This window comes from Muntiacus reevesi, chromosome 3, assembly GCF_963930625.1.
Source record: "Muntiacus reevesi chromosome 3, mMunRee1.1, whole genome shotgun sequence".
In the NCBI taxonomy this organism is placed as follows: domain Eukaryota; kingdom Metazoa; phylum Chordata; class Mammalia; order Artiodactyla; family Cervidae; genus Muntiacus; species Muntiacus reevesi.
This window is the reverse complement of record NC_089251.1, coordinates 251670586-251690635: the sequence shown is the minus strand read 5'-3', so window position 1 is coordinate 251690635 and position 20050 is coordinate 251670586. Positions and strand designations below refer to the sequence as shown.

Below are 20050 nucleotides of genomic sequence, written 5' to 3'. Positions count from 1 at the left end.
TGGCTTTCAAACTTGAGAAAATGAAGAGTGTTTAGTATCCATGGATGCCTTTTGCCACCTCATTTTCTTTCGAAAGTAAGCAGGATAAATTCAACTGACTTTCAGTTTCCTCATCTTTAATTTTCCCTTCTTGTCCCACTGGTTTTACCCAGCAGACAGCCAGGTATGCACTTTCTGACCCTTATGGAAATACCAATTCAACTTTTAATTTTATTTTGAATTAGGTGTAGCCAAAAAGACTCCTTCACCAATAGAAGTTGAAAGGAAAAAGTTAAGACCAGGAAGTGGTGGAGAGAAGCCGCCTGATGAAGCCCCATTCACCTACCAGCTGAAGGCTGTGCCACTGAAGTTTGTGAAAGAAATCACAGACATTGTCTTGACTGAAGCAGAGTCAGTTGGCTCTTCTGCTATCTTTGAGTGTTTAGTCTCCCCGTCCACCGCGGTTACAAGTTGGATGAAGGATGGTAGCAATATCCGTGAGAGCCCAAAGCACAGATTCATCGCTGATGGGAAGGACAGAAAGCTGCATATCATTGATGTTCAACTTTCTGATGCTGGCGAATACACCTGTGTTCTACGTCTGGGAAATAAGGAGAAGACCTCCACGGCTAAACTGATTGTTGAAGGTAATTTCCAGTCTTCTGAATATGGTCCACAAGGGACATGTTAACACAGTAAACCTCCGTAGCAATTTTTATTGTCCTTTAAACAGAACTTATTCCAAAGTTTTATCTCATTGAAAATATTGTATATATTGAAAAGTCTCTGCCAATTTTTAATATCACAATTCTCCATAGAACTTCCTGTGCGTTTTGTAAAGACGCTTGAAGAAGAAGTCACAGTGGTCAAAGGACAGCCACTGTACTTAAGCTGTGAGTTAAACAAAGAACGTGACGTGGTCTGGAGGAAGGATGGCAAGATTGTCGTGGAGAAACCCGGCAAAATTGTGCCCGGTGTCATTGGCTTGTTGCGGGCTCTGACCATCAATGATGCAGATGACTCCGATGCTGGGACATACACAGTGACTGTGGAAAATGCCAACAACCTGGAGTGCTCATCCTGCGTAAAAGTCGTAGGTCAGTACTTCGCTGGGAAATTAGTTCTACTTACTATTAAGAAAAGAGGGATCTTCAATTTCCAGTATCAGAATATCAGCAGTCTTACACCTTACCTAACAGCTGCTACTGCTGCTGCTGCTAAGTCACTTCAGTCGTGTCCGACTCTGCAACCCCATAGATGGCAGCCCACCAGGCTCCCCCATCCCTGGGGTTCTCCAGGCAAGAACACTGGAGTGGGTTGCCATTTCCTTCTCCAATGCATGAAAGTGAAAAATGAAAGTAAAGTCGCTCAGTTGTGTCTGATTCTTAGCGACCGTATGGACTGCAGCCTACCAGGCTCCTCCGTCCATGGCAGTTTCCAGGCAAGAGTACTGGAGTGGGGTGCCATTACCTTCTCCATTACCTAACAGGGAGAATATCAAATCATAACAGATTGTGTCCAGTTTTGAGAATTTTTTGCTATTTCTGAAATTTACTAAAGAAGTGTTTGTATTGCTTATTCAGATCATAATTATCTTTTCTGACCTCTCTATCATACAGAAGTCATTAGAGACTGGCTGGTGAAACCCATACGAGATCAGCATGTGAAACCCAAGGGGACAGCTGTTTTCACCTGTGTTATAGCAAAGGATACTCCAAACATTAAGTGGTTCAAAGGATATGATGAAATCCCCTGGGAACCAACTGATAAGACTGAGATAGTAAGAGATGGGAATCATATACACCTCAAAGTTAAGAATGCTATGCCAGAAGATATTGATGAATATGCAGTGGAAATTGAAGGGAAAAGATACCCTGCAAAGCTGACACTTGGAGGTATAAAAATCTTACCATTTATTCTTGTGTTTTGTATGTGCCTAAGGCAACATAATATACATAGGTACACTCACAAAAGTGTCATTAGATTGTTTAATGCCTGATGGTTTTTCATCCTTTACCAATACAGATCGTGAAGTTGAATTGCTTAAACCAATAGAGGATGTTACCATTTATGAGAAAGAAAGTGCAAGCTTTGATGCAGAAATCTCAGAAGTAGACGTTCCTGGACAATGGAAACTGAAGGGAGAACTTCTAAGACCCTCACCTGTGAGTAATTTCTTCTATTAAGTTGTTAATCATATACACAAATGAACCTGTCTACAAACCAGAAACAGACTCACAGACATAGAGAACAGACTAGTGGTTGTCAAGGGAGAGGGGGGTGTGGGAGTTTGGGGTTAGCAGACACAAACTATTATATATAAAATGAGTAAACAACAGATCCTACTATATAGCACAGGGAACTATATTCAATATCCTGTGATAAACACAACATTGTAAGTCAACTATACATCAATAAAAAATAAAATAAGTTGTTAGTCATATTCTGTATGACCACATTCTATAACTGATTCTGACACTCAGATTTGGTTCAGTAATGATGGAATTATTTCAGGTTTCTAAAGTCTCAAAGAGGGGAAGAAATTTGATGCACTATTTGTAGACAGTTCAGCAATTTTAAAAAAAATTTATGACAATATATTTTATTTTTATTAGTAATACAGTTATTTGTTTTGCTCTATAGAAATCTGTATCTGAAACAATCTATCTCATTCAAAGGCAAACTAAAACTATCCTTTTTCAGACATGTGAGATCAAGTCAGATGGTGGAAAACGCTTCTTGACTTTGCATAAAGTCAAACTGGACCAAGCTGGTGAAGTTCTTTACCAGGCACTGAACGCAGTTACGACTGCCATTCTGACAGTGAAAGGTATGGGCCTTTAGAACTCATGGGGTGGGCTCAACTTCATCTGACAGCCCCTTGCATTCTGAAAAACCTCATTCTTAATGTTTGATTTCCAGAAATCGAACTTGACTTTGCTGTGCCCCTGAAGGATGTCACAGTCCCAGAAAAGCGACAGGCTCGATTTGAATGTGTCCTCACTCGAGAGGCAAATGTTATATGGTCTAAAGGACCTGATATAATCAAGTCATCTGACAAGTTTGATATCATTACTGATGGAAAGAAACACATTCTTGTCATCAATAATTCTCAGTTTGATGACGAAGGAGTCTATACTGCTGAAGTAGAGGGCAAGAAGACCTCAGCACGATTATTTGTTACAGGTAAGAGCTGGTGAGCTCTGACTCTAACATGCATAGTTAGTCACATGAATATCTGACTTTACATACAGAATATCAAAAAAAAAAAAAAAAAACACCAAATTTTAATAGCTAGAGGTGACCATCAGCCCCACAACTTTATTTTCACATTGCCATCCAAACAACCCCCTTAATTATTTTTTTTAATGGAAGATAGATCCTTTTGAAAAGGTGACTCAATAAATGCCATGTGAAAGATTCTTTTTACCAGACAGAGTGGAATATTTCTGAAGGTAAATTGTATTTCTGAGCATATTACCTTGCATTGCAGGTATAAGACTGAAATTCATATCACCTCTTGAAGATCAGACAGTGAAAGAAGGTGAAACAGCGACTTTTGTCTGTGAACTTTCTCATGAAAAAATGCATGTGGTCTGGTTCAAAAATGATGCCAAACTCCACACGAGCAGGACTGTACTCATCTCCTCGGAGGGCAAGATTCACAAGCTGGAAATGAGAGAAGTGACAATGGATGATATATCCCAGATCAAAGCCCAGGTTAAGGACCTCAGCTCCACAGCAAACCTGAAGGTCTTAGGTAAATGTGACCAACTATAACCAGAGAGCTGACTTTTGGATGTGGGAGTGGGTAACAGTTAAACATTTTGCAATGTGTAACTCTTTAATTTCACTTTGACGTTCTCCTGATTATCTGCCAAATGTCCCTTACAGAGGCCGATCCCTACTTCACTGTGAAATTGCATGACAAGACGGGAGTCGAGAAGGACGAGATTATTCTCAAGTGTGAAGTGAGCAAAGATGTGCCAGTGAAATGGTTCAAAGATGGGGAAGAGCTTCTACCTTCAACCAAACACTCCATCAAGGCAGATGGCCTGCGCCGCATCTTAAAAATCAAAAAGGCAGAGCTAAAAGACAAAGGCGAATACGTGTGTGACTGCGGCACGGACACGACCAAAGCAAACGTCACTGTTGAGGGTGAGTTACACAGAATTTCTAAAGGTACCCCATCTGAATCTGCAATTGCTTTGTTCAGACATTCTTACAAAACTCTGTATAAATTTCAGCCCGACTAATAAAAGTGGAAAAGCCTCTGTATGGAGTAGAAGTGTTTGTGGGTGAAACAGCTCGCTTTGAAATTGAACTTTCTGAACCAGATGTCCATGGCCAGTGGAAGTTAAAAGGAGAGCCTTTAACTGCTTCCCCTGTAAGTCACAATGATCTGATCACATAGGTGGGGGTCAGGCATTTGCTTGCTCACTGGTGAAAGATGATACATTTCTGGTACAAAATCTCTTGCTTATTTGTAGGAATAACCAGTTACGAAAATGATGTTTTTCTTTCTCTTTCCTCCTCACCTCACTCCAAACAGGACTGTGAGATCATTGAAGATGGGAAGAAGCATATTCTGGTCCTTTATAACTGCCGGCTGGATATGACAGGCGAGGTCTCCTTCCAAGCTGCCAACGCTAAATCCGCAGCCAATCTGAAAGTGAAAGGTACGTTCTGCTTGCCAGCCACCCTTTTGTATTTTCTTTGCAAGGCTTCCTTTTGAGACCCAGAACTGATGACTGGAAGCATATTCTGGCTTCATCCACACCCTATTCTTTTTTTTTCAGAATTGCCACTTATCTTTATCACTCCTCTCAGTGATGTTAAAGTCTTTGAGAAAGATGAAGCAAAGTTTGAATGTGAAGTATCTAGGGAGCCCAAAACATATCGTTGGCTGAAAGGAACCCAGGAAATCACAGGTGATGACAAAATTGAGCTTATCAAGGATGGTACTAAGCATTCACTGGTGATCAAATCTGCCGCTTTTGAAGATGAAGCAAAATACATATTTGAAGCTGAAGATAAGCATACAAGTGGCAAACTGATCATTGAAGGTGAGCATTCTTATCAGATAGGCTACTTTTAAATGCTTTTATTTTTTATTTTTGCTTTTATATATCCTCCTTTAAGGATTGGAATTAGTAAATTTTTTTTTTTCTTGATAGGAATCCGACTTAAATTCCTCACCCCACTCAAGGATGTAACAGCCAAAGAGAGGGAAAGTGCTGTGTTTACTGTGGAGCTGTCTCATGATAACATCCGTGTTCGCTGGTTCAAGAACGACCAGCGCCTGCACACCAGCAAGTTGGTCTCAATGGATGATGAAGGGAAGATCCATTCCATCACATTCAGAGACCTCTCTATTGATGATACCTCTCAAATTAAAGTGGAAGCTATGGGGTTAAGTTCAGAAGCCAAACTCACTGTGCTTGGTAGGTGCTTTTTTTAAAATTTAATTCTATTGCATTCAATTCATCAGAAATTTATGTAGTATCTACTATGTAAAATCTTTCAAGTGTTATATTGCATGAAAGCAATGCCTGCCCTTAAGAAATGATCACATACATTATTAGGCTTATGTCTGAAATATTTTTACCTAAAAATATGAGGATTTTAAAGGAATAAAGACTCAGACTCACAAAACAGCCAGTTTAAATTAGAATTAAAACTCAATTAATTATGGAGCCTTGTCATATTTAAAATTAGGAATATATATACTTCCTCTCTCTTCCCTTTATCAAAATTATTTCAGAAAAATGTTTCTCAAGTCCCTAAGAAACACAGAACTTACATTAATAAAGCTCATTGTTTTTCCTGGACTGCTAGTATCAGGCAGATTATATATGAAGTCTAACATGTATAGCGACCATTAAAGGCAAACTGTTAATTGATAGAAGAAAAACTAATAATGTGGACTGGAAAGCTTACAGGTAAACTAATCATTGGAGATTTGCTAAGAAATTTAAAATTTAGCTGAGTGATAGAGGAACACATAATTGTTTGAAGCTAAATATCAGTGTGTCTTTCATACTACTGTTAATAAAATACTTCAAAATATAATATAGATAGATTAGATCTTGATAAATCCCAGGCATCAATTCCTTTTCTAACTTTTAGAGAACTTCTGAACATAATGTTAAATTAGTGGAAGCATGGTGCACCTTTTAAATACACCCAGACTTCTGTGAGCTGCCACTTAAACTTTCCAAGAGATTTTTATCTCCTTAAGTGGTTAATGAATTTTTTTCACTTATCCTTTACTTGCAGAGGGAGATCCATACTTTACAGGAAAGCTTCAAGATTACACTGGCGTAGAGAAAGATGAAGTGATTCTACAGTGTGAAATTAGCAAAGCAGATGCACCAGTGAAATGGTTTAAGGATGGACAGGAAATAAAGCCATCTAAAAATGCTGTTATTAAGGCAGATGGCAAGAAGCGCATGCTAATCCTAAAGAAAGCCTTGAAATCAGATATTGGACAGTACACCTGTGACTGTGGGACAGATAAGACCTCAGGAAAGCTTGACATTGAGGGTAAGGAAATTTCCACAAGCTTTACTCTTGAAGCTGTTGGAGTTATTTCTGCCAGAGGCTAATGACACATGCTGACCCTGCACTTTTCTAGATCGGGAAATTAAACTGGTGCGGCCCCTGTACAGTGTGGAGGTGATGGAGACCGAGACGGCCCGCTTTGAAACCGAAATCTCGGAAGATGATATCCACGCCAACTGGAAACTCAAGGGAGAGGCCCTGCTCCAAACACCTGTAAGGCTATTTCTGAACTTGTCAATGCCCAGAGGAGCTGTGTGAAATAGGAAAAGGACAGGAGAAAAGTCAGAGTACACACAAGGCATTTAAAACATGATCTCAAGTTCTTCATCAGAACTCAAGCCAATGAGAACTATTAGGGTCTATGAATGGGCTCAGATAGGCACACTTGCATTATTTTTGATCCAGCATTGGTACAAGGTTCTAGATATTCTGTAAATGTTGCCAGTTGGTTTAGAATGATGCAGCTAAAATAAATATTGCCTTCATGAATAATATTTGTTAGCTTTCTTTCACAAAACTTAAAATTATGTAATCATCTCAAGAGTTTTCCTCGTAAATTCCTTTAATTAAGGTATTTTATCCTCAGAACAAAATACCAAAGAAGGTGACTTCCTATGGAATCTTTCCTCTCTTTTGACACAGGAATGTGAGATCAAGGAAGAAGGCAAAACACACTTCCTTATTTTGCACAACTGCCGCCTGGACCAGACTGGTGGGGTGGATTTCCAAGCTGCCAATGTTAAATCTAGCGCCCACCTCCGAGTAAAACGTAAGTATTGTGTCTTTCTCTTGAAAGTGAATGGTATGCTCCTATAGCAACTGGATGTGAGTGAAATTAGTTGGATTTATTTAGTTAATTAGAAGACACTATTAAAATATAGAAACTGGCTTTCTGGTATTTACTTGTCATCTACATACACCTGTGGTTCAAATTCTAAAGTTTGGAAATTTCATCAGTCATTCTGTTTGAACCAAAGAAAATTAAGCCTCAGACTCCCCCATTCCCTAATTCTTTCCAAGGAGAATATTCACAGAAAAAGAGTCTAACTCAGAACTCTTAAAGACCCTTAGAGAAATTTTTCAAGTGGCTGTACAACTTTCACACAAAAAAGAAAAACTCTGCTGTGTGGGCATTTCAGACTCAAGAAGGGAGGCGGGAAGCATCAGGCTAACATTTTTGGAAGGTGCAGAAGTGTTTATGGATTGGACAGGCTGTGTGATTGAGGGGCCCTTGTCCTCTCCCAATCAGAGCCTTAGTTATTTTGGAAGTCACATACCTTATGTAGCAAGAGGAACTCGATGCCTGGCAGAACAACAGATGCAGCACAAACTTCTCGCTGACCTTGCAAATCGGAACGAAAGGGCCCCTACAGATAGCTACCCACTCCCTGGCCACCTGCTCTCCCCTTCTGGCACCAAGGGGCCGTGTTCACAGGGGAGTGAGAACAGCGGGCAGTCCTGTGGCTCTTTCCTCCTGGAAGAGAGCAACCATGAAGATCAATAACTAAATCTGTGTTTATCCTTTTGGACTTACAAAATGAGTCATCGGGAGCTGTTTCCTTCCCCTCGCACAGCTCGCGTCATTGGTCTCCTGAGGCCTCTGAAGGATGTCACGGTGACTGCAGGGGAGACCGCCACTTTCGACTGCGAGCTGTCCTACGAGGACATCCCCGTGGAGTGGTACCTCAGAGGGAAGAAGCTGGAGCCCAGTGACAAGGTCAGAGGCGGGCGGGTGGTGGCCTTGCCTGCACTTCTTTATCCCTCAGTTCTTCCATCTTCACGCGTGTGCTCCTTGTTCTTCACTTTCTTACTGTTCCCTTACTGTCTCCCCTTCCCTTTCTTTTCCCTACTCAAGTGTGATTTCTGTTGACGTTGTAAAGCAGGTTCTTCTCATTTTTGTTGGGTTTAACCTGATGATATTTCTATTGAAATGGAAATTAAAATTTTAAGTACGATCAAGTTTTAGGTTTTTGCAGAAAAGGCAAACATTAATTAATGATCAGTGATAGTTTAATTCATTGAAGACAGGAAGGATCAAAAAGGCTTTCTGATTTGCTGTGCGGTACAAGGGTACAGATTAAGTTTCATGGCGAATTCTCTCCATGCTATTTCGTGTTCTGCATATAAGGGGATTAAGAGGAGAGGATGGAAATTCCATTTCAGGCAGTTGATCAAGTAGTTGAGATAACTTCTGGGTGGATCTGCTCTTCAAGCATTTCTCCAAAGCTATTTTTAACCCTCAAGTGCTTTGAGCTGTGCAAATTCTGGAATGCAAATGTACTATTTAAAATGTACCCGATGGTGGTAGAAAGAAAGAAGGGCTCTATGATTATCCACATGTATGAAAAAATATACTTTAAGAAGTTTTAGGAAGTAACTAGCTTGTGGTGGGTATTGAGTAACTAGCTCAATACCCAAATTGAACTATGTATTTTGCTCCCTAAGACAACATGTGTTTAAATTATCTTGATAACTCACTACTAATTTTGAATTCTTGAAATAAAATATATAGAAAACATCCAACATGTGTTGGAAATAAACACAGGCCATTACGTCAATTTTTTTTTCAGTATTTTTAGAAATAGTATCAAATGTGGCATCAAGTCTTCAATAAAGATCAAACTGTTAAGAATTTTAGGAATATAATTAAAAAGGGATTCAGTTTAATTAAGAACCACAAAGTTGATTAAAGTATTAGAAGGAAAATGCCTTTGAACAACTATTCTTGAACAAAAATAGTAGTATTATAAACAAAGAATTGAAGGGTAATCAGTTAACATTCTTCTGGGAAATAAAATCTGCCTGCTATACAAGACAGTAATGACCAGTTGATCTCCTTAGTTACCAAGGATAGAACACAGTCATACATTCAATCTGCAGCAAGAGAATTAAGTTAAATGAGGAAACTGTCCTCACTGTGAGGTTTTCTGCATATACTAACTGGGTGATGGAGGCATCTCCACCTTCAAGTTTGCTTTTTCAAAATACACCTTTGTCCAGTTAAGTGTGGTTTAATTGTTCCATGTCTAAAGGCAGAGAATTGGTTGATTTTTCAAGATCCTTTCATGATTTGAATAAAGGAACACTGAAAGAGAAAGTGTTAGTCGCTTCAGTTGTGTCCGACTCTTTGAAACCCCATGAACTGTAGCCCACCAGGCTCCTCTGTCCATAGAATAGTCCAGGCAAGAATACCGGAGTGGGTAGCCATTCCCTTCTCCAGGGGACCTTCCTGACCCAGGGATTAAAACCTGGTCTCCTGCACCTCAGGTGGGTTCTTTACTGTCTGAGCCACAAGGGAAGTCCCAAAGAAACATTGCTTAAGCACAAATGATATTACTCTTTTGCTACTAAATATCTTTAGCTCAGATGAAGAACTTTTAATTAAAAGATTAGTCTTACTAGTTCTAATGTAAGAACTAGACCATTTTATTTTGAAAAAATTTTTGGAGTAGAGTTGATTTACAATGTTGTGTTAGTTTCGGTGTACAGCAATGTTTCCTGAGAACCGCGGAGCCGAGTTCTTGGTAATAGAATATTCTAGAGTAACCTCAGTGAAATTTCAATGATAAAACCATGTGTCAACAAGTAAGATGTATCTGTTGGTAGATTAGAACCTGAGATACTTTTTAAAATAGCCCTAAATCACAGTCAAATTTTTAATGCACAATTTATATTGAATCATCATCACCAAAACAATTTTTCTCCCATTCAAGCACCATGTCCGTGAATAAGTAGCTGTGTTCCTAGAACATATCTTAATTACTTTCTCCTATTTATTTTCCCTTATTTTATTTTGGCTTTCCCAATTATTAAGGTAGCTATTTTAATAGCCCAACTCTTCATAAAGGAAAAACCTTCATATGAAACTTTATTCCTAACTCCTTTCTTTATACCACCATAATAATCAGTTCTACTGGTAAAAATTTTTACGTTATTCTTAACTATAAGTGAACTCTTAAGCAAAATCAGTCTCTATGACAGGGCACAATGTCTTGAGGAATTTGGGATGGTTAAACTAGAAGAATCTCCAGTTGTCTTAGAGCTATCCTGACAGTAAATTATATCTGTAGCCTGATCAGTTGGCACAAGTCAGTTACGGGACCTAATTGCAGCCCATATCAAGGCAGTGTATTCTTTTTGACAATTCATTTTCCTACAGGTGATACCCCTTTAGACCACCTAAGGTTGCATTTATAACAATAATCTAAGTCAAAATATTAACAGTAGTGGCAGCATTTGTCTTCATACTCTAAGATCACAGTAGTCTCTTTATCCGTTTGTGCTATGCAAACAATCATAGCTCTGTCTGATACCTGCTTTTCCCAGTCATAAGGTGCAAATACATGACTTTCATGTGTGAAATGAAGAGCCAACATCTTCATTTGTGTGTTCTAACAAAATTAAGAAACTGTACAAATTATTTTAATCACATGTTTAATTGGTTTGCAAAATAATTGCTAAATAAATGGGAAGAATTCTAGTTCATTGCAAAGCAAACATCTTGCATTTAAAGCTAAGGTTTACTTTCAGCTAACTATATGTGATCATTTTTCTCCCTTCCTTTCGTGATTTAGCTATTATAAGTTCTTCTTTTATATATGTAAACCCAGTAGTAAAATGCAGTCAAATATATATGTATACATATAAATACTCATACACATATAAATTCACCAAGGCATTTCAACATAAAAGTCCTCCCTGTAATTATATAAAGGTAAATGCAAACTATAAAAGCCTAAAATTTCCTCAAAAGATTCCAAATTATTGGTTTAAATTATTTTCAAATACATATATGCTATACAAATTATTATAAAACATTTTACAAAGCACTATTTCAAACTCTTTACCTGAATGAACTAAATGTACCTACCTATATATATATATATGTATATATGTGTGTGTATATAGAGAAGAATGTTGTTTTGTATATTCTTTTTTCTTCCAGTTTTATTGATACATAGTTGACATACAGCACTGTATAAGTTTAAAGTGTACAGCATAATAATTTGGCTTATGTGTATCATGAAATGATTACCACAATGTTTTGTGAGCACCCATTATCTCACATTAAAGATAAAGCAAAAGTTTTGTCCTGTGGTTAAGGACAAACTCTTAGGATTTACCTTCTTAACAACCTTCATGTATAACATACAGCAGTGTTAATTATGTCTGCTATGTTGTAGTATATTACATCCCTAGCACTTATTTATCTTTAACAAGAATTTTCTACCTTTTGATCAGTTCATCCAATTAGCCTCTCCCCACCACCCCACCCAGGTAAATAAAGATATGATCTCTTCTTCTATGAGTTTGTTGGATATTTTTTTCTTTTGTTTTTGAAGTATAATTGACCTATCACACTATATTAATTCCTGATACATAACATAGTGATTCTTATTTCTGTAGATTTCAAAATGATCACTGTGATAAATCTAGTTACCATTCATATATCCTTAAACTGAACTTTTTTTTTTTTTCCAAAAAAACTAGGTGGTTACGCGTTCAGAAGGAAGAGTTCATACACTTACTTTGAGGGATGTAAAGTTAGAAGATGCTGGAGAAGTTCAACTAGTAGCAAAAGATTTCAAAACACAAGCCAACCTCTTTGTGAAAGGTAATAATCACACAGCTTATTTTTTTAAAACATGTATAATACAGAGTTTCATAAATAATGCCAACTCTTAACTATCTGTATATGATAAGTACCACCTGGTACCTCAGACAATAAAGTATCTGCCTGCAATGTGGGAGACCCAGGTTCAATTCAGAGAAGGAAAAGGCAACGCACTCCAGTACTCTTGCCTGGAAAATTTTATGGACGGAGAAGCCTGGGAGGCTACATACAATCCATGGGGTCGCAAAGAGTCAGACATGACCGATTGACTTCACTTCACTTTACTTCATAGATCACTCAAATCCACCGAATATCAGAAAGGCTAATTTTACTTTTTGGCCTAACAAAATTAGACCAAAATTTAACTTAAAAAAAAAAAAAAAAAAAAGCCAAACTTGGCTAGAATAGGTTTCACTTCCTTTTTTCATCCCACTGTTTTTATTACATTCAGTAAACAGTTGGAGGAAATCTCATTATCAATGGGTACCTATCACTCTCTTAACCAAGAGTTGGCTATTATTTCCTTGTTGTTTCATATTCTTTGCTTTTCCTCTGTATATAAAAATAATGATGAAGCATCATTATTAGAGGAAAACATCCAGGTGGAATCAAAACTTACAAATGAAACTTAAAAACCGAAAAGCCCTTGAGATACAAGAGGAGAATTGAGGAGATGCTGAAACTCTTGGAGAAGTTTGGCTAATTAGTATGATTCTTTCAGAACCCCCAGTTGAATTCACTAAGCCTCTTGAGGACCAGACGGTCGAAGAGGAAGCCACAGCGGTGTTGGAGTGTGAAGTATCCCGAGAAAATGCTAAGGTGAAATGGTTCAAAAATGGGACGGAAATTCTCAAAAGCAAGAAGTATGAGATTGTTGCCGATGGCAGAGTCAGAAAACTTATTATACACGGCTGTACCCCAGAGGATATTAAGACATACACTTGTGATGCTAAGGATTTTAAGACTTCTTGTAACCTGAATGTCGTGCGTAAGTATTCTTCTTACACGGAACTTTTCACTTGTAACTCTTTGATAACAACAACAACAAAACCACTTTTTGCATGCCCTTCTTGGCCTAACTGCATTTCTTGGAGACTTACATTATTGGTACTGACATAACATGATCTTTTATGTGTTTAAAAAAAGAGAAATGTCCTTCTGCTACATCTGGTCTGAGAAGGGCAGAGTGATCACTTCTTGCTCTACTTCTCACAGAGTAATGAGCAGATGTGCTCTTTGTCTGCGTGGGGTAAGCCTACTACAGGAATATCCTGATACAGATGAGGACAATTTAAACTTAAAAAGACAAGAAGGGAGTCAGAAAAAAGACTAAAAAAGGAAAGTAAATGAAAGCAAGTTCCACTTGGAAGGAAAATGAATTCTCCTAGAAACCACTAGAAATGAGCATGAAACTTCAGTTTGAAAAGGAGCAGCCCAGAGGTCTGCTGCAGTGATAAAACCCATCCACATAAAGCTGCCTCTGAGAAGAAGAGTGGAAAAGAAGATGGAGTGGAGCCTGGATTGAGCCCTATAAGTGAAGAGAGCACTAATGGTTTTTAGCCTTATTTCTTCCTCTGGTGGAAAATATAACATCTTTTTTCAAAATGCCACATGCTAGCTCATTTTTTTCATTCATTTATTGGTCGAGCGATAACTTTCTTAGAGTGTCTTTATTTTTGTGCAGTATTTGCTGTTTACTCACCTTAAGATATGTGGGCACCCCCCCACACACACACACCCCTACCATGTCTAATCCATCAAGCTTACTTTCTGCACTCTGCAAACTAGAGTAGTACCTGCCCTAGCATGTAAAACAGTTTTATTTTTAAAGAATCAAGCCCGTTTTTAAATTCTTTTGTGGAATTAGAAAAAAAAAATACATTTGCTATTTGGTTTAGTTGCTTCCCATCTGTTAACAGCTCATAGTAGCTTTGATTGTGCTTCCATGCATCTTAGTCAGTTTTATTCTTTCCACATTGTGGTTGCTCTACTTTCACTTAAGATAGAATAGCTTCTTGAGTCGCCTTCTTCTCTGTCCTCTACTTTGTCTCCACTCCAAGAAGACTCAGCTACAATGAGCATATCTTCAAGCCTATTAGCCAGCACTTGTGTCCCAGAATCTCATTGATCAAGAAAGGTCATCTTGGGAAGGACTCACAAGGAGCCCTGAAAAAAGGAAGGACATGCTGGCAGCTCTTCAATCCTATAAATCCACCAACTTAATTCTGGAGATAAATAAAGCTATATATATAAAAGAATCACCCCCCTCCCATTCAAAGCTTATTGCTTAGTTGCACTAATGAACTTTATGCCTTGTATGTGACGTCTTTGAAGCTGACACACACCAAAAAAGCTGAATATATATGATTTCAATTGCAGACTTATGCCTCTTAGCTATAGACAAGACTGGCCATAGCTCTTCAAGCTGTACTACCACTGAATTCTTCTAATTTCTCAAAGATCATTCTGCCTGCCTTAAATAAGATAATGATTCTTTGCTATTGGTATTTCCTTTGACAATGTCAACTTTCAACTCTGGAGATGTATCAATGAAGATTTTTTTCCTTCCAGCTATCATTCAGAAGAACTAAGCTGGTGATAGACAGGAAGAATTAGTTGGGCATATAATTTGCTACATAATTTTATAAAGACTACAGAGATGTGTAAAATGCAAAGTATCACAACTGAATGGCAGTTCCAAGTGACTTCCAAATCAGTTGTAGCCTAATGTGAAAAAGCCTGCAAAAAACTCACTTTTTCTTAATATGCACTATAGTAATGTCAGAAAGAATTTCTAGAAACCTCATTTTGAATTCTGACCTTCTCTTACAGCTCCTCATGTGGAATTCTTAAGACCACTCACTGACCTTCGAGTTAAAGAAAAAGAAATGGCTCGGTTTGAATGTGAAATTTCCCGAGAAAATGCCAAGGTCTGTGGTTGTGTGGTTGCTAACTTGTGTTCTCCAATAAATTTGTTTACTTTTTGGTCAGCCAAAATGAGGGGGAAAAAAAGTGAATCAAACCTATCTAATCATTTTATTTTTAGATTAATGGTTTTATTTTAGTATGAAAGATATACTTGATTTAATTGTTCTCTTGTTAGTAGTATTAGTAGTATTCATTTGCTATTACTTGAAAAACAGAATCAGGAGATTTAGATATTATTAATTTGAACCATAGGAAAGAGATTTTTCTTAATTTAAAAAAACAATCAAATGTCAACAATTTCATATCTCTCAACTAAATACCCCTGGTGGCCATTAACTACCATAGGTGAGTCAACTTTGAGTCTCGTTTACACATCTGGAAAACAAAGAAGTTGGTCTGCATGAAATCCAAAGCCCTCTATGACTCTACACTTATATGATCCCATTATTTTTAATACCCGATAATAGTGTCACAGCTGTTCACTTAATAATTGAAGAAGTGTGTTCTTGTTTTTTTGGGGTTTGGTTATATTTACCACTTTAGTTCTTCTTAATAATATAAAGTCTTACTGACTGCTTTTAGAAGAGCTTAGGATCATAGTTCCTCTCAAGGACATACATGTGAAGGAATAAGAAAACTGATAAAAGTATTTGTTTATCTTAAATAAAGGTTCAATGGTTTAAAGATGGTGCTGAAATTAAAAAGGGCAAAAAATATGACATCATATCTAAGGGAGCAGTCCGCATTCTTGTTATCAACAAATGTCTACTGGATGATGAAGCAGAATATTCCTGTGAAGTAAGGACAGCAAGAACTTCTGGCATGCTGACAGTTCTGGGTAAGAGTGAAGTCTTTTCTCTGCAGAAGTATATGTGTTGGGAGGAAAAAAAAAAATCTCCAGTTTAATTTATTTTTAAAAAAATTCTTCTTGCAGAAGAAGAAGCTGTCTTTACAAAAAATCTTGCCAACATTGAGGTTAGTGAAACAGATACTGTAAAACTGGTTTGTGAGGTGTCCAAGCCTGGAGCAGAAGTAACTTGGTACAAAGGGGATGAAGAGATCATTGAAACAGGAAGATACGAAATACTTACTGAAGGACGAAAGAGAATCCTGATCATTCAGAATGCTCACCTGGAAGATGCTGGCAACTACAACTGCCGACTTCCAAGTTCTCGAACCGATGGCAAAGTCAAAGTTCATGGTATGAAAATTACAATGAATGGTATTTTAAGAAAATCATGCTTGTCACATTTAAGGTACAAATGCTAAAGTTTTCAATATCTTGCAACTTTTTCTTTCCAGAACTTGCTGCTGAATTTATCTCAAAGCCTCAAAACCTTGAAATACTTGAAGGAGAAAAGGCTGAATTTGTCTGCTCTATATCAAAGGAAAGCTTTGAAGTCCAGTGGAAGAGAGATGATAAGACTCTTGAATCTGGAGATAAATATGATGTCATTGCTGATGGCAAAAAGAGGGTTCTAGTTGTGAAAGATGCCACATTACAAGATATGGGCACTTATGTAGTCATGGTTGGGGCCGCCAGAGCAGCAGCTCACTTGACTGTAATTGGTGAGTGTGTCTGTGCTTCTTGGATTTACTTATATTGGCATCTACCACTTTAGCCCTTCATACTATAAAGTCTTGCTGATTGCTTTCAGAAAAACTCAGGATCATAGTTCCTCTGAAGGACACCCGTGTGAAGGAACAACAAGAAGTCGTCTTTAACTGTGAGGTCAACACTGAAGGTGCCAAAGCCAAATGGTTCAGAAATGACGAAGCCATATTTGATAGTTCGAAATATATTATTCTCCAAAAAGACCTGGTCTACACCCTCAGAATTAGAAACGCGCAATTAGATGATCAAGCCAACTATAGTGTGTCTCTGACCAATCACAGAGGTGAAAATGTTAAGAGTGCAGCCAATCTAATAGTAGAAGGTAAGTCACTTATTTGACATTAGAGATTTTAAAAATCAATTTCTATTATGAAAACAACTAAGATCAACATTCTTCTTCTCCTTTCCAACAGAGGAAGATCTTAGGATCATTGAGCCTCTTAAAGATATTGAAACAATGGAGAAGAAATCTGTCACATTCTGGTGTAAGGTGAACCGGCTCAACGTAACACTGAAGTGGACCAAAAATGGAGAAGAAGTGGCTTTTGACAACCGTGTCTTATATAGAATTGACAAATATAAGCACTCTCTAATCATTAAAGATTGTGGCTTCCCAGATGAGGGTGAATACGTTGTCACTGCAGGACAAGATAAATCTGTTGCTGAGCTTCTCATCATAGAAGCTCCTACAGAGTTTGTGGAACACCTTGAAGACCAGACAGTCACCGAGTTTGATGATGCTGTCTTCTCCTGCCAACTCTCCAGAGAGAAAGCAAATGTAAAATGGTACAGAAATGGGAGAGAAATTAAAGAAGGCAAAAAGTATGTGAGAACATCTCAATCTCTATTTCTTAGCTATATATCCATATACATGTTTAGCAATTTAGTGGTCCTTATTCAATAATTCAATCTCTTCTTTTAGATACAAATTTGAAAAAGATGGCAGTATACATAGACTCATTATAAAAGACTGCAGGCTGGATGATGAATGTGAATATGCTTGTGGAGTAGAAGACAGGAAGTCTCGAGCTAGACTTTTTGTGGAAGGTACATATTAAATGAAAGGGCGATTTTTAATATTAGTACTAGTTTTCCAATGTTGTTAATCCCAATACAAATATGTTTGTATTTATTTCACATTTTCTTTTCAGAAATTCCTGTTGAGATCATCAGACCTCCCCAAGACATCCTTGAAGCCCCTGGTGCTGACGTTGTCTTTTTGGCTGAGCTCAACAAAGATAAGGTGGAAGTCCAGTGGCTCAAAAACAACATGATTATCGTCCAGGGTGACAAACACCAGATGATGAGTGAAGGAAAGATACACAGGCTACAGATTTGTGACATCAAGCCCCGTGACCAGGGTGAATACAGATTTATTGCCAAAGACAAAGAAGCCAGAGCTAAGCTTGAACTGGCAGGTAAGTCCCTTTCTTTTGTCTTCAGATAGCCTTACAGTACTACAGATACTGTGCTGGTTTCAGACTTCACAGTTAACGAGAAAATGTTTGTGAGACCCTTTTATTCCTATTAAGCCCTGTCCACATGTTAACTATTCTAATTCCTCTTACCACGAAGAGCTTTGCTCTTTACTTACTGAAACCCAGCACAGTTCCTGGCATATGGCAGCTGTTCATCAACTCCTAGAATTAACCTATTGCCCTGTGAGTCTCCCCAGCAAACCGAGACCTAGAGCCAGTCCTACTCTTTTCTACTTTCCAAGTCCCTGTGGGGCCTTTTAGATCTGTTCTCATTCTGACCCAGGCTTCTAAGACATCCGCATCAGTTGACATTTTGAAAAAGCCATTAACACACCTCTTGTACATAAGAACAAGTTTGTCTGATTTATCTTGAACTAAATATGAGGTACCTACTCTATATAAAACAAAAAGCATGTTTTATGCACTCTATTTAGGCCTGTTATTATTAACAGCAAAGAATGGAGATTTTTATGGTTTCATGTCATCCTTAATCCTCTATTCTTCAGAGTCTGATCATTTGTCCAGAAAGCTGTGAGAACTCAAAGTCAGCTAGTATTCTCCACTGTAAAGTTACTGTGATATGCTTCCAAGGTTATGTAACTAGTATTTGCTGATGAATGCATAGTAAAACAGCTAGGGCATCTCCGGACTATAATCAAGCACTCAAAAACATTCACATATGATTTTTTTTCTCACTAGCTGCACCTAAAATCAAGACAGCTGACCAAGACCTGGAGGTTGATGCTGGCCAGCCTCTGACGATGGTGGTGCCCTACTATGCCTACCCCAAAGCAGAAGCTGAGTGGTTTAAAGAAAATGAACCCCTCTCTTCAAAAACAGTTGATACCACAGCTGAACAAACTTCCTTCAGAATTTTACATGCCAAGAAAGAAGACAAAGGAAGGTATAAAATTGTGCTTCAGAACAAACATGGAAAAGCAGAAGGATTCATCAATTTAAAAGTTATTGGTAAGCCCTTGAGTCACTTGGACTTTACTGGCAAAGCACAACTAAAAATGTGATAATACACTAAAAAAAAAAAACTGTATATGTGAATTTCAGATGTTCCCGGGCCAGTACGTAACTTAGAAGTGACAGAAACATTTGATGGTGAAGTGAGCCTTGCTTGGGAAGAACCACTAAGTGATGGTGGAAGCAAAATCATAGGTTATGTTGTTGAAAGACGTGACATCAAGAGAAAGACATGGGTTCTGGCCACTGACCGTGCAGACAGCTGTGAGTTTACTGTCACTGGACTACAGAAAGGAGGAGTTGAGTACCTATTCCGTGTGAGTGCAAGGAACAGAGTTGGCACTGGTGAACCAGTAGAAACTGACAGTCCTGTAGAAGCGAGGAGTAAATATGGTAAGAAGACTTTAAGTAAATTGAAAAGTAGCTTATCTTTGCTTTTATCTCTGAGATAACTGATAGCCCATGTTTTCTTCTGTGATGAAATGCAGATGTTCCAGGCCCTCCTCTGAATGTAACGATCACTGATGTGAACAGATTTGGTGTCTCACTGACATGGGAGCCACCAGAGTATGATGGAGGTGCTGAGATCACAAACTACGTCATTGAATTAAGGGACAAGACTTCTATCAGATGGGAAACTGCCATGACAGTGAGAGCCGAAGACCTGTCTGCAACTGTCACTGATGTGGTGGAAGGACAAGAGTATAGCTTCCGGGTCAGAGCCCAAAACCGAATTGGAGTTGGAAAACCAAGTGCAGCCACACCTTTCATCAAAGTTGCTGATCCTATTGGTAAGTTCATCAAAAAAGGGGAAATAAGTACTCCACTAAATCAAGAAATTAAGCATATCAATTAAAATAAATTAAAGTTAATGCAAAGAACATCAGAAAAATTTGAACA

General features: G+C 38.1%; 1 protein-coding gene and 1 long non-coding RNA gene across 23 annotated transcripts in view; one reads left to right on the top strand and one right to left on the bottom strand.

The window, feature by feature from the left end:
• TTN (titin) overlaps window positions 1-20050 on the top strand; it is a 273917-nt gene that overhangs the window by 162301 nt on the left and 91566 nt on the right. For all 21 annotated transcript variants that reach the window (XM_065931851.1, XM_065931850.1, XM_065931848.1 and 18 more), the window contains 29 exons: window positions 225-626; window positions 798-1076; window positions 1599-1874; window positions 2005-2144; window positions 2683-2809; window positions 2902-3165; window positions 3473-3739; window positions 3874-4137; window positions 4227-4366; window positions 4532-4658; window positions 4779-5045; window positions 5157-5423; window positions 6259-6525; window positions 6617-6756; window positions 7186-7312; window positions 8118-8260; window positions 12034-12157; window positions 12879-13145; window positions 14990-15087; window positions 15755-15923; window positions 16020-16286; window positions 16388-16654; window positions 16744-17022; window positions 17114-17522; window positions 17623-17747; window positions 17852-18118; window positions 18878-19147; window positions 19241-19543; window positions 19639-19941. In XM_065931851.1, coding sequence (XP_065787923.1) covers window positions 225-626; window positions 798-1076; window positions 1599-1874; window positions 2005-2144; window positions 2683-2809; window positions 2902-3165; window positions 3473-3739; window positions 3874-4137; window positions 4227-4366; window positions 4532-4658; window positions 4779-5045; window positions 5157-5423; window positions 6259-6525; window positions 6617-6756; window positions 7186-7312; window positions 8118-8260; window positions 12034-12157; window positions 12879-13145; window positions 14990-15087; window positions 15755-15923; window positions 16020-16286; window positions 16388-16654; window positions 16744-17022; window positions 17114-17522; window positions 17623-17747; window positions 17852-18118; window positions 18878-19147; window positions 19241-19543; window positions 19639-19941 — 6645 coding nt within the window. The remainder of the gene's footprint in view (window positions 1-224; window positions 627-797; window positions 1077-1598; window positions 1875-2004; window positions 2145-2682; window positions 2810-2901; window positions 3166-3472; window positions 3740-3873; window positions 4138-4226; window positions 4367-4531; window positions 4659-4778; window positions 5046-5156; window positions 5424-6258; window positions 6526-6616; window positions 6757-7185; window positions 7313-8117; window positions 8261-12033; window positions 12158-12878; window positions 13146-14989; window positions 15088-15754; window positions 15924-16019; window positions 16287-16387; window positions 16655-16743; window positions 17023-17113; window positions 17523-17622; window positions 17748-17851; window positions 18119-18877; window positions 19148-19240; window positions 19544-19638; window positions 19942-20050) is intronic.
• The window catches only part of LOC136165428 (uncharacterized), a 52016-nt gene continuing 32821 nt past the window's right edge, over window positions 856-20050 (bottom strand). For both annotated transcript variants that reach the window (XR_010662510.1, XR_010662509.1), the window contains exons 8-11: window positions 7821-8017; window positions 4518-4645; window positions 3461-3648; window positions 856-1059 (exon numbers count right to left, since the gene is read on the bottom strand). This is a non-coding gene — a long non-coding RNA (uncharacterized lncRNA). The remainder of the gene's footprint in view (window positions 1060-3460; window positions 3649-4517; window positions 4646-7820; window positions 8018-20050) is intronic.